A 14103-nucleotide genomic window follows, 5' to 3' on the forward strand; every position below is an offset into this window, starting at 1 on the left:
TTCTGAATTTCATTAAAACGCTGCACAGTTACTAGCATTGCCAGTTCTCGGGCATGATATACGAAAATATGCAGAAGACTTAAGGTAAGACCGTTGCATATGTTTCGTAAATTGCCGACACCATGCACTTATGCTGGGAACGATGTAATGGTTAGGCTTATTCGCTCGACTGGTCCTCTTCCTAGATCTCGCCAGTGGATCACATGCCAGTAGCCCAGGTTGTGAGGACGGAGATCCATCAGAAAGTTGTCTGCAACTTTGGATAATCCTTGGCATGGACTTCCAGATCTCCATAGATGGCGGCGCTGTCGTCGCCCTTCAAATCCTCCATCCTGTGAGTATCCTCATCCTCCAACTTTTCCAGCTCTTCAAGAGGCTCATCCTTGCCGTTCTTCTGGTCTTCCTTTTGCGGTTCGGTTGCCTTGTCAAGTCCAGATGACTCTCCAATTAACAGGAATTGTGTATTTACATAGTCGAGATGCCCAGGGTTGGTGGCCATCCATCGAAGAGATCTGAACTCATCCTTGACCTCCTTGGGATAGTCGGCCCCCTGAGGGAGCGCGACGTTTCTTGGAGCGTCATAATCCGGGTTTCTCGTGGAAATGATAAAACTACCCCGCTCACGCAAGCCGACGTCGTTTTGGACCTCACCAAGTTCCGAAGGAATTGTGAGCATGTATGCAAGGTGATTCTCACGTCCCGTGGTCGTGATAGCATATATGCCTTCACCGACGGGCGTTGCGGCAGGAGTATGACGTGTGCCAGCGGTCTTGGTCGCATAATCAGAAGCGGCGAGGAAGTCGTCTTTCAGGGTCTGAAACGTAGTATTCGACTTCTCCACGAAGGCAATCCATCGATCCTTGCCACTGAGAGGGAGCACTTTCTTCGGAATGGCGATCAGGCGACTGTTGCCTGCATCTCCAATAGTGCCTTCGCCGAGCTTTGCATCCTTCGCGATCGGTCGAAGAACAATATAGCTTCGAGCCACCTCATTGACACTGCTAGGCTCTTCAATACCCACGCGGCTGCGGAAGAAAAAGTAGATAATCCCCTTTTCGAGGATGTTGGCTGGCGTCCGCCCTTCCCGCGCATTTGGCTCTTCGGCTGACCCATTCTTCTCATCAGGCTGTGCCTGTTCGCCCTCATCTCGCTTGCCGTCATTGGATGGTTCGTCTTCATGACTTTCATCCTTGGATGGGACAACACTAGATACGTGTATCAGTGACTGGGCAGTTTCGACCTCACTGGATTGAACGAGGCGCTAGGTGGAAGCAACAGGATATGTGACTTACCCCGGCATAGTCTCATCGATAGTCTTTTGGGTCTTCTCGTCCGCTTTCTTGGGTCGTTTGGACTCAGGCGAGGCCTTTTCCTCGATTTGATGCTTGGTGCCAGCCGCCAGATCAGACGACTCGACGGCTGTCGCGTCACCCTTCGTGTCCGAAGATCTGGTTGAGGTCACCATGGCTGATTGTGGAAGTTGTGTTTGCTCACTTAGCGGGTGGCACAGGTCTCTATGTCTTTCTAGAATGGGGAAATCGTGACGATGGGAGCAGGATAGAGGTTGCTCAAAGTGAACAAGGAGGTGAATCAGTGGCGATGACGGTGGTGAGGTAAGAAGACAGTCTCAGAGGTAGATAAGTTCTCAGAAGGAAAACCAGTGACGTCGTGACTAGTGCTAGGTCAACGACAGACATCCACCAGCGTAAAGTAGTTTGCAGATGATTGTAGCTTCCCCCAGGCTTTTGTGACCACTCTGATGTCATGGATCCAGGAACGCGGAAGCATGGGCCACTCGGTGTTGATCCATCCCAGGGGTCCAGCGGCAGGGCTGAAGCTGAGTTGCGCTACTGGACAAATAGGAAAACCATCAAGTGAGTCGATTTCAGTCCAACCAGCTCCAAAAGCAACGAGGGTTCAACTTGGTGAAAGGCTGAAAGGCTGGTTTGTGAACTGCTGGGTGCATGACAACGTCCGCAGGTCACCGTGTCTGCTACCCGGGAGAATTTACTTGCCAGAACGTCAATATTCATTTGACTGAGCATAGCGCAACAAGGCTGTTCCTTGAGGCCATCACTGCTCTGGCGTTGGCAGTCGTTTCGCAAACTGGCAAATGTTGCGGTTTGGCCTCTGCATGAAAAGCATCGTTCGGATGCAGGAATGACGCGACGGCTGCAGTTGGGCCTCTGCGAAATGTCGTCGGTGATATTACCCCACACCATGCCGCCAGTGGATGTGGTACGTGACCCATGAAGAGACGTATCAAGGCTGGAGACGGCGATAAGACAGTAGCCAGCTTGGCCACGGATCCACACGTGGCCTATTACTTTCAGAGCTGCTACTGTCTATTATAGTCACAACTTATGGTTGATGCAATCTCACGGAATAGTCATTGGCGGACATATTGGTATACCCCAGGGAGATTCGACAACACATCAAGCATACAATTTCTGGAAGAAATGAAACGCCACATGTATGCTACGCAGGATGGAAAACCAGTAATCCACAATGTAGTAGATGGCTAACATATAAGTATGCCCTTTCATGATGCAAGTCGCACTCCTGGTTCGAGGGATGTTGCGGTGGATGGTGAAATTCTGGCGTCAAGTAATATCCTTTCCTAGAACTGAGGTTCTGGGAGGACCCGACACGACCTGCAGCGATTGGAAAGTGACTGTGCGGTCAACACTGCGAAGTCGCGCTGTCGTCCTTCAAAGCGTGAGCGCCCATTTACCAGGAGAAAATTGCGTCTTGTTGTTCACCTTTGGCAGACTTCATGCCATGGCCTTGGGTGAAAGCTTCAGCAATAATGCCAAGCCCATAGCTACTGGTACCTAATTGTGTGGTATGCAAAACCTGTACGGCCGATGTTTGAAGCAAGAATAAGCTTAAAATAATCATAACAAAGTGCGATGATCCATCTTGTTATGGCGAAGATGAACGTTGGCTCCCTGAAGCAAATCGTCAGCGAACATGGCCAAGTGTGCCGAGAAAGCCACCTCCCGCAGTTCGTTCGGAATCGAACCAGCCCAGCGGTGTAGAAGCGGCGCGATGCCCTTCTACGCATCGCCACGGCACGTACCAAGCCACCACACCATGCACGCCGACAGCCCCCACACACAGGAGATTGCGGGGTGCAGGCGGATCCCCGGTCGCCAGGGTGTAAGTGGTGGAAAATGCAGGGACAATTCTCTTTTCGTATACGAACAGGGGCGCATAAGCTTCCGGTCAACTGAGCAATCTCACTTCTAGCTTCTACCAGGTTACCTGTTCGAGCGCGCGAGCCCGTGTATTATACGACATAGTCGTCACATGCCGCCATACGGTGCCCTTGCTTGGGAGCCTTCGAGAGGCACTTTCTCGGACCTAGGGATTTGCGGACCACGATCGGCACAGAATGTACCGAAGGCGTAGTGGCCCGTCAGGTTGCAACAGCAGCATATTCCTCGAGCGTTCAATTTTCCGATCTCTGCAAAGGCTTCTCTTTACGCAGCAGTCCTGCCAAGCTGCATTAATTTGAGTCCTGATTGGGTATGCACCCTGGAGCCCCGCAACATTAGGTCGCTTCGAACCAGCTTGATTGAGCAAGTCCCGCCATATATCCGTTCGAAATGTAACTGAACCAGATCGCAGCCTTTGACGGTCAGTTCCACCACTCCTGGATCTTTCGGGGACCCTTTGGGACCATGGATGGACGGTATAAATGAACCCGTCCGGTACGCCGTCCCCTTGGCAGGTCCTAGGGTAAGTCGAGGTAGCACGTCTTGACCCAGTAGAACAGCCAAAATGAGGTTCGCAGCAGCCTTTGCGCTTCTTTCGTCGTGGGCCGCCTCGGTTGCGGGTATCACTGTCACCACTTCAAGCTCCTCTTACACCATCAATGTAGAGAGCAGCTATGGCTTCACCACGGTCATCAGTCGCAGCTCCTGTGACATTACCTCGCTGAAGTTCTACAATACTGAATACCAGTATTCAAGCACCGCCAGTCACATTGCCTCGGGCTTGGGCTCGGCCACCGTATCCTACACCCAGAGTGGTTAGTAGTTCACGCGGCTCAGACAGGAGAAAAGCTTCAGACTGACACCATGGCCTAGGGAACAATGTCATCGTTAAATGCGTGGCTAAGAATGACCAGTTCGACCTGACCCATTACATGGTCTTTGTCAATGGCGAGAATAACATCTGGATGGGAACCAACATCAACAAGGAGCCCACCGTGGGTGAGCTGCGCTTCATCTTCCGTCTCACAGGACTCACCGAGACCTACCCGGCCTACTCGGCATACGGCGATGTCTCCGACACAGCCGGCGGAAGCGCTGTTGAGGGATCTGATGTCTACAACGTCAACGGCCAGACTCGCAGCAAGTTCTACTCTTCTGAGCGATTCATCGACAACAACGTCTACTGCGCTACAGATTCGGGTTCTGTGCATGCCTGCTGGCTCCGCCCGAACAGCAGGGCTACTGAGAAGAGCTCTGGTGGTCCATTCTTTCGAGACATTAACTTGAACTGGGGAGGCTCGTACCACTCGGTTACCTATTACATGAACTCGGGCCACGACCAGACCGAAACCTATCGCACTGGTTTCCACGGTCCCTACGTCTTTGCCTTCACTCGCTCAGGCATTCCGACACCCAGCGCCTATGATACTTCGTTCTTCGACAACCTCGGCTTGACTGGATATGTCGGCGCTTCCGGCCGTGGCACTGTCAAGGGAACTGCCACTGGTGTCTCCAGCAACTTCCCCATCGTTGTCCACTGGTACAACGCCAACTACCAGGCCTGGACTTACGCTTCTAGCTCAGGGGCCTTCACCTCGCCAGCTCTTGCTGCCGGCACCTACACCATGAAACTGTAAGGGACTTGCCCCAAAGTATATTTGTCTCAGGCTAATTGGCGTTCTACAGCTACCAGGATGAGTTCTTGGCTGCAACTCAATCTGTGACCGTCAATGCTGGCTCTACAGTCACCTCCAACATCGCCGCGAACAACGCGATCTTGACAGCTGCTCGCACAACCGTTTTTAGGCTGGGCGACTACGACGGCCAGCCTACCGGCTTCCTTAATGCGGACAAGCAGCTGCGTATGCACCCTTCGGACTCTCGCATGTCTAACTGGAAACCTGGATCCGTTGCCAGCACGGCTACCGGCTCTTGGCCCATGGCTATGTTCAAGGACGTCAACAACGGACAGAAGATCACCTTCTCGCTGTCCTCGGCCATCAGCAAGACCGCGACTCTCCGTATCGCTACAACGCTATCTTTCGCTGGTGGCAGGCCCCAAGCTCAGGTCAACGGCTACACCTGCACTGCTCCGGGGGCGCCGACCACCATCGATAGCCGCGGAGTCACCAGGGGCGCGTACCGTGGATGGGGTGATGTGTATGACTGTAGTGTTCCTAGCGGAACCCTGGTCAGCGGAACCAACACGGTAACAATCAATGTCATCAGTGGCAGCAGTGGTACTACCTACCTCAGCCCCAATGTGGTAAGTAGGATTCAACAACAGCCCCAACGGAATGTCGGCTAACAATATTGCCAGATCTTTGACGCTATAGAGCTATTCTACTAAATCTGTGTCAGTACATGACACCAACACAAGGCCAAGGAATTTCTTCGTTGTCATTTAGTCTTATTATGATATACTTGATATATCCCGCTGGTACATAAAGCTTTTTGTACATATATTAACCCTTTCTACTGTCCATACAACTTCTCTGTATATAGTTCCTTCCACCTTACGAGACGAAAATGCTCTCTAACGTGATGAGATCGCTCCGTGCCATGCGCTGCCATGATTGTACAAAAGAAAATAAAAGTGGTGCTGATGAGCCTACAGACAGATACGAGCTCTTGCTCTTGTCCCTCTACAATAGATGGCATTGTGCCATGATAGATTGTTGATGGTGCCCAAAACACCAGTCGCTGGAGCAATACCTACGTCTAGTAAAAGACGGCAGCGCCAATCGCGACGGCAGCGGCCAGACCAGCCACGGGGCCCCCTGTGGCTTTGGCCACATAGGCACCAGCAGTGCTCGAACTAGATGTGGCACTAGCATTGCTTGATGATGCCGAGTCCGAAGTCGGGGTCGACGTGATGGACGGGGTAGAGTTCGTCCCAGTCACAGTCGCCTTTGTGGAAGCAGAGTCACCCGTCGTCTCTGCAGCGCCGAGCACGCTTGTCGCCACGGACTGGAAGCCGCCAAAGACGCTTTTCATTTCGTCCTGCGCACTCTGGGGGACGTCTCGAGTATACCATTCGGCGGTGGTGTAGTCGCCGTTCAGTGCACCCTGAGTTCTCAAGGACGACATGATCTCGTCCGAGTTCGTGGCGGTGGCAGCAGCCCAGTAGACATCATTAGCTGCGCTCCGGTAGGCATCATTCGTGTATATCGCCATCTGGTAGCTGTATTGAATAGTTTGGTAAGCATCTCGCATTTCGCATTTTCCGCTTGGCTGAGTCTTCTGGGAGCGGCAGGCCCCGCCCCCAAAGGAAAGGAAACTTCACACTAACCTGTAGACGGCGGAAGCCAGGCTAGTGGCGACAGCACCGGTTACGCCGGTCGGTGTGGCAGTTCCGTAGAGCTCAAACAGGTATTCGGTCACAGGGATGGATTCACTGTCCTCAACGCCAGATTCGTAGGCCAGCGCCAGAGGCACGAGTGCAAGAATGGCGTATGAAGAATGCATAATTGGTAATTTGGCGCTTCCAGGAACGGTCGATCGCGAAGGTTCGTGGGTCTTTGTGGATGCAAGCACAAGCAGCTCTATTGAAGCTTAGAGATAAGTTATAGTTTAGAAGATTTGGTGGATCCCCAAAAAGTAGGTCGCTAACGGTGCTGGAAAGTCTTCTCCAGGCTGTAAACTCTAGAGGAACCAAGGAGGCAATCTTCACTTCATCGGGGGCGTCCGTGGACGTTTTGTACCTCAGTCATGTAATCTCCCTCCTGACTTACAAGGGCCGCTAATCTTAACGGCGTCTCCATTCTGTAGCGGCACAGCAACAATCGGCGGCTTCTAGGCACAGGCGAAGCTAATGGCATCGCACCCTATTGGCTCTAATGAGCCAGGTTGTCGCCCGAAGGATCAGCTAAACTAGGTCCCTCCAATGCATTAATTTCAATCAACAGGGGCGTTGGTTTACTATATCTTTGTAACTTGGACTCCAAATCCTACTCACTATGCCCGCGAAGATAGTTGCGATCTTCTTTTTGCAGAAGGTACATTTTGCGTTCGTTCAAGTTTCGGGTTCGATTCTGCGCGGGTTAGTCGGATCCATGGATACATCATAGAGTATGGTATTGCATGCAAACATTGGTCTCAATGAAAGAAGGGTCTTTAAGGAACATATGTCTATATTCGCGTCATGATGTTCTACTCGTAGAGTCTATTGCTCCTGACTGCATCTCTTGAACGGCGCGCCTTTGGCTTGCAAGTGTGGCCGCCGGTCTTGTTCTTCAAGGCCTCGATGGCGCCATAGTAGGCCGGGTGCTTGCTGAAGTCTTCGAACCAGAGCAGAGCATTGCCTTCACCCGGGAATACTGCCGGGACCCAACTGAAGGGGTCATAGAAGTCCCAGATGGTAATACCGACACATGCAGGACTTTGTACACAGGCGCCAACGGCCTTTGTCGTTGATTGTTAGTCGAGAGCAGCAAAGGGCGTTTTATGACATAGAACTCTTACATTTTTGTAGGCTTGTTTCTGCCACTCCAGGCTCGTGGAATTCAAAGGAAGCTCGACTCTGACATCCAATTCCGTGTAGGCGACTTCTACTCCCAATGCAGCGTAGGACTGGATGACTGCGATTTGCTGATCCAAGGTAGGAGGCCGAGATGCAACGTGGTGGGCTTGAAGTCCTACACCGTCGATTTTGATGCCACTATCTTTGAGCAACTTGACGATACGAACTGCGCCCTCGCTCTTGTTGCCTGGCGATTCCAGATTGTAGTCATTGTAGTAGAGCTTCACATCAGGGTCGACCTTTGCCGCCGTGCTGAATGCCAGCTTCAGATATTCCTCTCCAAGAGTCTGGTAGAAGACTGATTCCCGATAGGTACCATCCTCATTGAGAGCTTCGTTTACAACGTCCCAGGCGTAGCATTTTCCTTTGTAGTGCTCCATCACCTTGGTAACGTGGTTGACGATGACGTCCCTCAGAGCATCAGCAGTCCAATTAGTCGACTCGACCCACGGCGCCAGTTGGCTATGCCAGACTAAGGCATGACAACGTTGTATCAAGCCATTCTCCTGTGCAATGGACGTGACAATGTCGCCTTCAGTGAAATTGAATACGCCTTGCTCTGGCTCGGTGAATAGCCACTACCAAACAAATTAGTCAGTGCGTTTTTGAATGGCGTATGGGCAGAAACAAACCTTCTGGCCGTTGGTGGGGGTTGTCTGGCCGAACTCATTGTTGTCCCTCAGTATAGCATCATACTGTGCATATGAAGCTTCCAAGCCTGCTCTCTCACGTTGTCCAGGCGAGTCTGTGGCTGCGCCAAAGTACTTGAGGCCAGCTTTCTTCGCTTCGAGGTGGAGCTGGGCCGAACAAAATGGCAGCGCCGTGGCCAGGGCAAGAGTGAAGCTACGCATATTGTCCAATTCGTGCTCAGCAGAAGCTCCAGAGAAGACGCAACAGTCAGCTAGGTGCGAAACGCATCCCATCAGTCGGGCAGGGCAGTGATGCTACATATACACCGGCAACGCCAAGCAATTGGAGACACGGCACCGCATCGACTCCAAATCCCCAACCCGGCTATGCGGAGACAAGGATGCTTTCCCGGTGGTGATGAATTAGAAGAATCCGGTCCTCTGGGTGTATGCTGTGGTCCTCTGCCCGTGAATACTACGCGCACCTGTGCGAGCTCGTCGCTTATGGCATTGGCGAATCAGAAACAGGCTTTGATATAACGTTAGGCAAGATCGGCTGTGGCGCCGAGGCTTTGGGTACGGCTAATATCGCAAGCGTCATCCGGGTAAATACCTGGGGCCTTGCAATACTACTTTGCCTATGCACCTCGATCTTGGTGCGGAGAAACTTTGGAATTGATCCAAAATTGCGACTAGGAGTTTGGGGAAATGGTGATGCGGAGATTGTGCCAAGACTTTGGACATTCGATTCAGACTAGTTGTCCTTGCCACTGTTGTGAACGTCCAACATCGTATACGTACGAAACTCGTACAATTGAATCGTATAAGACAAGACATTTCGTCACTACTATGAATACGGCTAAGTGTATCATCTCATTCCCCTACAGACGGTTCCTATTGACGCAGCTGATAGAGCATACAATTGATATACTGTTACTGTCGACCAAATTTAGCCTTAGAATTGAGGGAAAAGCCCCCGTGTACCATAACAACCACGCAAGGTAACCGCAAGATGTCAGGATAAAGGGGAATGCAGCAGCAAGCCCGCAAACTATCCCAAATGGTACAGCTTAGGTTCTTTCAATATTGTTGGCACTTTGCAAAAAGTAATGTTGACACGCCACCGGTCACGTGTCTTCATGTAAGATGAAGAACCCAAGAATATCTATGAAGCAAACGAGGCTCGGGGTGCTTTCATTGGTGACGAGCTTTCAGCGTCTCTATCACGGTTCAGGGAACAGGAGCACCGGGCATTTCTTTAAAATGGCACGCTATTTTGAACCCTCTTCGATTTAGAGAAGCTATAAAAGTTCATTATAGCGTCTTGATCAACGATAGAAAATGCGATCGGAACGCCTCGGCATCAACGCTGACAGCGACCCGACAATTCGGTGTAGGGGGCGAGGGCGTCTCTAATCGGTCTGCAATCAGGACGCCGCGCGCTTCACCATTTCCCGTGATAACTGACACTGCCATATCCTTGTACTCGCATAAGTCAGGCCTCGATACAACAGCAACGGCCAGAGGGTCGTGCATTGGGACAGAGGTCATTTTAGGTCTCCCCGGAAACCTAACGGCTTGGTGTTTTATGTACGTGGCAGAGGCGTCTCCGGCAAAAGATGCGAAACTCGAGGGAGACTGCTTGAGGTCTTCGGCATCCTCCATGGTTAACCGAACTTTAAGTGTACAGTCAAGACCGATCCAACGCTGCGGGATGCCGGAACGAAGGACGGCGCGGGCAGCCTCGGGATCGGAGAAGACGTTGAACTCCCCCGGCTTATCTCGGGAGTACATGGTTCCGAAGAAGAGCCCTCCCATGATAACAAGCTCCTTGATAGCCGACTTTATCCGAGGGTCGAGCAACAAGGCGATAGCCACATTGGTGAGAGGTCCGATGGCGACGAGTGTGATGTCACCGGGATTGGTAAGGATGTGCTCGACTATGGCTACGGGGGCATAGCCCAAGGTCCGAGGCCGTGCACTCTCTTTCAGCTTGAGAACGTGCGAGGCGGGCGTACGCTTCAAATCAGTGTGGATGATGGGAGTGGCCGAACCTTGGATGAGGGGTACATCATTGATACCGAGGCGATTGAGTAGGACACCGGTCAAGACTGTAGCGCTTTCGACATCAGTGTTGCCGTTCACCGTGGTTATCAAGTCCAGCTTAATGTCTGGATCCGCATGTGCCAGAGCGAGGGCAAAACCATCATCGACGTCCGCGCCTGCGCCCATGGACAGGTCGGTGTCGAGTATAATACGCGTTGGTGCCATTCTGCCCGACGAAGATTGTGCCTGGGATAAGAGACGCTGAGATTTGGGGAGGGGGGCTGCTGATTTGATAATGAGTGACGGTAGGAACTATGCCCAGGCTGATTGGTGCTTTGAATAATTCTAACAGCACTTTCGGTCTGCCCTTACTCCTCGCACCAAATTGACCACGTAGGGGAAATTCTATAGATCCTGCCCCTTGTGAAATCCGGTTCCGGTCAAGACTTACTTTACGAACATGGCCAATTGAGAATTCGGCTGTGGGGGGTCCAAGCGTTCGCTTTTCTCATCGGAGTACTCGCCGACGTCTGAAATAGAATACTCGGTATATGACGGCATCGGGGGCTTGCCGACGTCCTACGTGCCTAATCGCCTTCCTGAGCACTAAACCCCGCATGGGACATCACTTTGACGCCGAAAAGCTTGATTGTTAAAGTGAGTAGTAACTCTACTAGCCGGTCCAACCTGGCATAGGTCGCCGAGTCACTATCTCCTCTTCGTTTCACCTGGTTCACATAACTCTCAGGGGAGAGTACCAGCTTGGGATAGTGCTTTCTACCCTATGTAGGAGATTGTTTAGAATAAGGAACAGGGTGAAGCCTGGGAGGACGGTTGAACAGTGCTATGTACTTCGTACATCACTGGGGTAGCGCGGGGCGTAACGGAGCTGTGTGGGGGTGGAGCTTGCTTGACCTTTCTCCGGCATAACGACGCCGAGACCTAAGTTTGCACTACATCCAACTCCATAATCACATACTACATAACTTAGTCGAAACGACGAAGGGGATAATCAATCGTAGGGCAGGTGAGATAGGAACTTAAGAGGTAGACCAGACTTGGATATTGAAGAGATATCATAGTTGACTCGGCTGTCCGGGATTCTGGGGACTGCAAAATTAGAATAACTACCTAAGTATCTATACCGAGATTCCGGGATCGCTCTTGTCGGCCTAGTCTCCGACGGAAGCCCATCGGCCTAGGGATCTGATCCTTTTCCTTGTCTGGATTCTTTCGTAGAGTCGCATGATCATGTATTTAGGAGTTTGAAAACCAAGACAAGCATCGTCGTTCAATGCGAGCGGAGCTCAGTGCTTTCCTACGGCACCGCATACCCGGATTCATAGACTTGAAATCGAGGTCCCCTGCCACCAGGCTTAGGATCACTTCCTTAACAATTACCAGCAGCTTTTGCATACTTCCAGGAATACCTGACCATGAACGGCAACAACCAAGACCATGGCACAGCGCCCCCTGCCACCCTGCTCAAAAATGCAGAGACCCATCCAAAGGCCATCGACGAGGCCATTGTCTCAGGCGATAACATACAGATGCGATCTGAGCTGGATGACCTGCCGATGCTCCAGGGACTACGTTTATACTGGCGTGTAGCCCTCATCAGCATGCTGGCCGCATTCAGTTCTGCGCTAGAAGGCTACCGTAGGCTTCGCCTCCATCTCGCTGATTATAACCGCAACCTGTTCTTAGATATGCTGATTCTGGATTCCAGAGATTGCGATTACAAACTCCATCGTCTCAAACAGGGGTTTCATCCGTCAAATGTCGGGTGGAGGCACTACACTCAACCCTACCCATGTTGCCGTCTGGGGAGGCATGTTGTCGACAGGCCAACTCGTCGGCGTGGCAGCCCTTATGATGTGGACCGATATGTTGGGCCGTAAGTGGGCCATGCACCTTACATGGCTGACCCTTGTTGTCGTAAGTTGCGTGCCCTTCTGCCTGAGCAACCGGTATACGAAAGGAATTATTGGCTACTGCTGACTGACGGGGGGTAGTCTGTCATACTTGAATCGGTGGCGACGAACTGGCTCCATTGGCTCTTTGCTAAGCTGCTTGCTGGCGCGGGGCTCGGCATGATGCAAGCGACATATCCCGTATACATCTCTGAGCAGTCGCCTACCCAAATTCGTGGCTTGCTCACTACCTCGTATATGTTGTAAGTAAATGCCAATGTCGTAAAGCCGAGGTGGAGGCCTTGCCATGGTACTGATTTCATGTAGTTGGTATGTCGTGGCGCAGATATTCGGCCCTTTGGCCCTACAGCAGCTACACATTAGAGACCCTTACAATTACAAAATTCCCATTTACACGCAGTGGAGCATGCTAGGTGTGATGCTGATTATCAACCTTTTCGTACCCGAAAGTCCTTGTGCGGTCCTCCAATACAACTGTCTGTCTCATCTGAAGCTGATCAAAGTCAGGGTGGCTCGTCCAAAGGAGCAAGTACCATGACGCGGAAAAGGTGCTGGCATCGTCGTACAAGGGTGTAACAGGTTATGACTTAAAGAAAGAATTGGTGGGTTTCAGTCTTCTATGTTCCTTTGAACTTTAATTGACCTCAAGGCAGTCAATCATTATTGCTACCGTCGAACACGAGAAACTTGTCGAAGCCGAAAATAAGTATCAACTTGTTCAAATATTCAAGGGCGTTAACCTTTGGCGGCTATTCATCGCATTCTGGCCAAAAGGAATGCAACAGCTCTGTGGTCAGAGTGTAACGAATAACTATGGGACGTATTTCTGTAAGTCGGCATGGATTTCGGTTGCACGGGGGTTTGCTGGTTATTGTCTATCTATTGCTAATCGAGCTTTAGTCCAATTGGCGGGGAACAAGGACCCTTTCACAGTTACAATTATCCTCGGAGTTTGCCAACTCTTGGGCGTTCTCTTTACTTCTGCCTGTTCCAATAACGTCGGTCGGCGATGGCTGACGTTGGGACTCTTCGGGTCTGGTGCGGTTGCTATTCTCGCCATCGGTATACTGGGATCTTTTGACTACCAGAGCCATGAGTTGGGAAGCGTCCTCGTGAGTGCTACCGCCTATCATGCTGTCTAGAACGGCTCTAAATGACCAAACTTTATTCACAGGTATTTTTCGCATGTGTTTCCAACTTCGGGGTCATTGGTGGTGCGGGAATCGCATACTCTTATGTCGCTGAGATTCCTGCCCAGCGACTCCGAGCACGGACTGCGTCCATAGCGCTTATTGGATCGTTCTGTCTTGGTATCACATTTAACTACACGGTCCCTCTTATGCTCAAAGTCTGGAGCGTCCAGACGGGATATTTGTAAGTCGACCCTTTGCCGAGATTTCAGTTGCATGGTCCGCTAACCTACTCTAGTTTCGGTGTTACCGGCCTCATCTCATTCATTGTCGGATATTTTGTCCTCCCTGAGATCGCGTGCCGCACTCCGGCCGAGATTGACGAGATGTTCGAAGATAAGGTTGCACCTCGCAAGTTCCGAAAGCATGTCACACAGGTCGAAATGTTCATTCTAGAGAAGGATGAGAAGCAAAAGAAGAAGATCGAGCGGTTCCCTCTGGAGGAGCGACAGGAGTTTGTATGATTAGCCTTCGTCGGACCGTTTTTCGCTTCACGTTTGCTTTCCTATGCACGAGTTGAATGATCTGCTTTTCAATCAAAATGACGTGCAAGTCACATAT

The 14103-nt window shown here is 51.3% G+C and overlaps 6 protein-coding genes across 6 annotated transcripts; 2 read left to right on the top strand and 4 right to left on the bottom strand.

Moving 5' to 3' along the window:
* Nucleotides 1–238: 238 nt before the first annotated feature.
* On the bottom strand, nt 239–1465 carry JN550_009900 (uncharacterized protein; the record flags this gene model as incomplete). Its single annotated transcript, XM_049322022.1, has 2 exons — nt 239–1205; nt 1293–1465. 2 exons carry the CDS (start codon nt 1463–1465, stop codon nt 239–241), a joined length of 1140 nt encoding a protein of 379 aa, XP_049168222.1.
* Nucleotides 1466–3786: 2321 nt separating this feature from the next.
* Nucleotides 3787–5571, top strand: JN550_009901 (uncharacterized protein; the record flags this gene model as incomplete). The annotated part of the gene is made up of 4 exons (XM_049322023.1): nt 3787–4036; nt 4095–4854; nt 4908–5487; nt 5542–5571. The coding sequence occupies 4 exons, from the start codon at nt 3787–3789 to the stop codon at nt 5569–5571; spliced, it is 1620 nt and encodes a 539-aa protein (XP_049168223.1).
* A 371-nt stretch (nt 5572–5942) lies between these two features.
* JN550_009902 (uncharacterized protein) lies at nt 5943–6689 on the bottom strand (the record flags this gene model as incomplete). The annotated part of the gene is made up of 2 exons (XM_049322024.1): nt 5943–6405; nt 6514–6689. 2 exons carry the CDS (start codon nt 6687–6689, stop codon nt 5943–5945), a joined length of 639 nt encoding a protein of 212 aa, XP_049168224.1.
* A 684-nt stretch (nt 6690–7373) lies between these two features.
* JN550_009903 (uncharacterized protein) lies at nt 7374–8594 on the bottom strand (the record flags this gene model as incomplete). Its single annotated transcript, XM_049322025.1, has 3 exons — nt 7374–7625; nt 7686–8321; nt 8376–8594. The coding sequence occupies 3 exons, from the start codon at nt 8592–8594 to the stop codon at nt 7374–7376; spliced, it is 1107 nt and encodes a 368-aa protein (XP_049168225.1).
* A 1092-nt stretch (nt 8595–9686) lies between these two features.
* Nucleotides 9687–10643, bottom strand: JN550_009904 (uncharacterized protein; the record flags this gene model as incomplete). The annotated part of the gene is made up of 1 exon (XM_049322026.1): nt 9687–10643. The coding sequence occupies one exon, from the start codon at nt 10641–10643 to the stop codon at nt 9687–9689; it is 957 nt and encodes a 318-aa protein (XP_049168226.1).
* Nucleotides 10644–11854: 1211 nt separating this feature from the next.
* Nucleotides 11855–14006, top strand: JN550_009905 (uncharacterized protein; the record flags this gene model as incomplete). Its single annotated transcript, XM_049322027.1, has 9 exons — nt 11855–12077; nt 12148–12356; nt 12434–12594; nt 12659–12807; nt 12860–12954; nt 13006–13180; nt 13253–13464; nt 13527–13726; nt 13781–14006. The coding sequence occupies 9 exons, from the start codon at nt 11855–11857 to the stop codon at nt 14004–14006; spliced, it is 1650 nt and encodes a 549-aa protein (XP_049168227.1).
* Nucleotides 14007–14103: the final 97 nt, after the last annotated feature.

The sequence above is a fragment of the Neoarthrinium moseri genome (genome assembly GCF_022829205.1).
Source record: "Neoarthrinium moseri strain CBS 164.80 chromosome Unknown scaffold47_Wmoseri_CBS_16480, whole genome shotgun sequence".
In the NCBI taxonomy this organism is placed as follows: domain Eukaryota; kingdom Fungi; phylum Ascomycota; class Sordariomycetes; order Amphisphaeriales; family Apiosporaceae; genus Neoarthrinium; species Neoarthrinium moseri.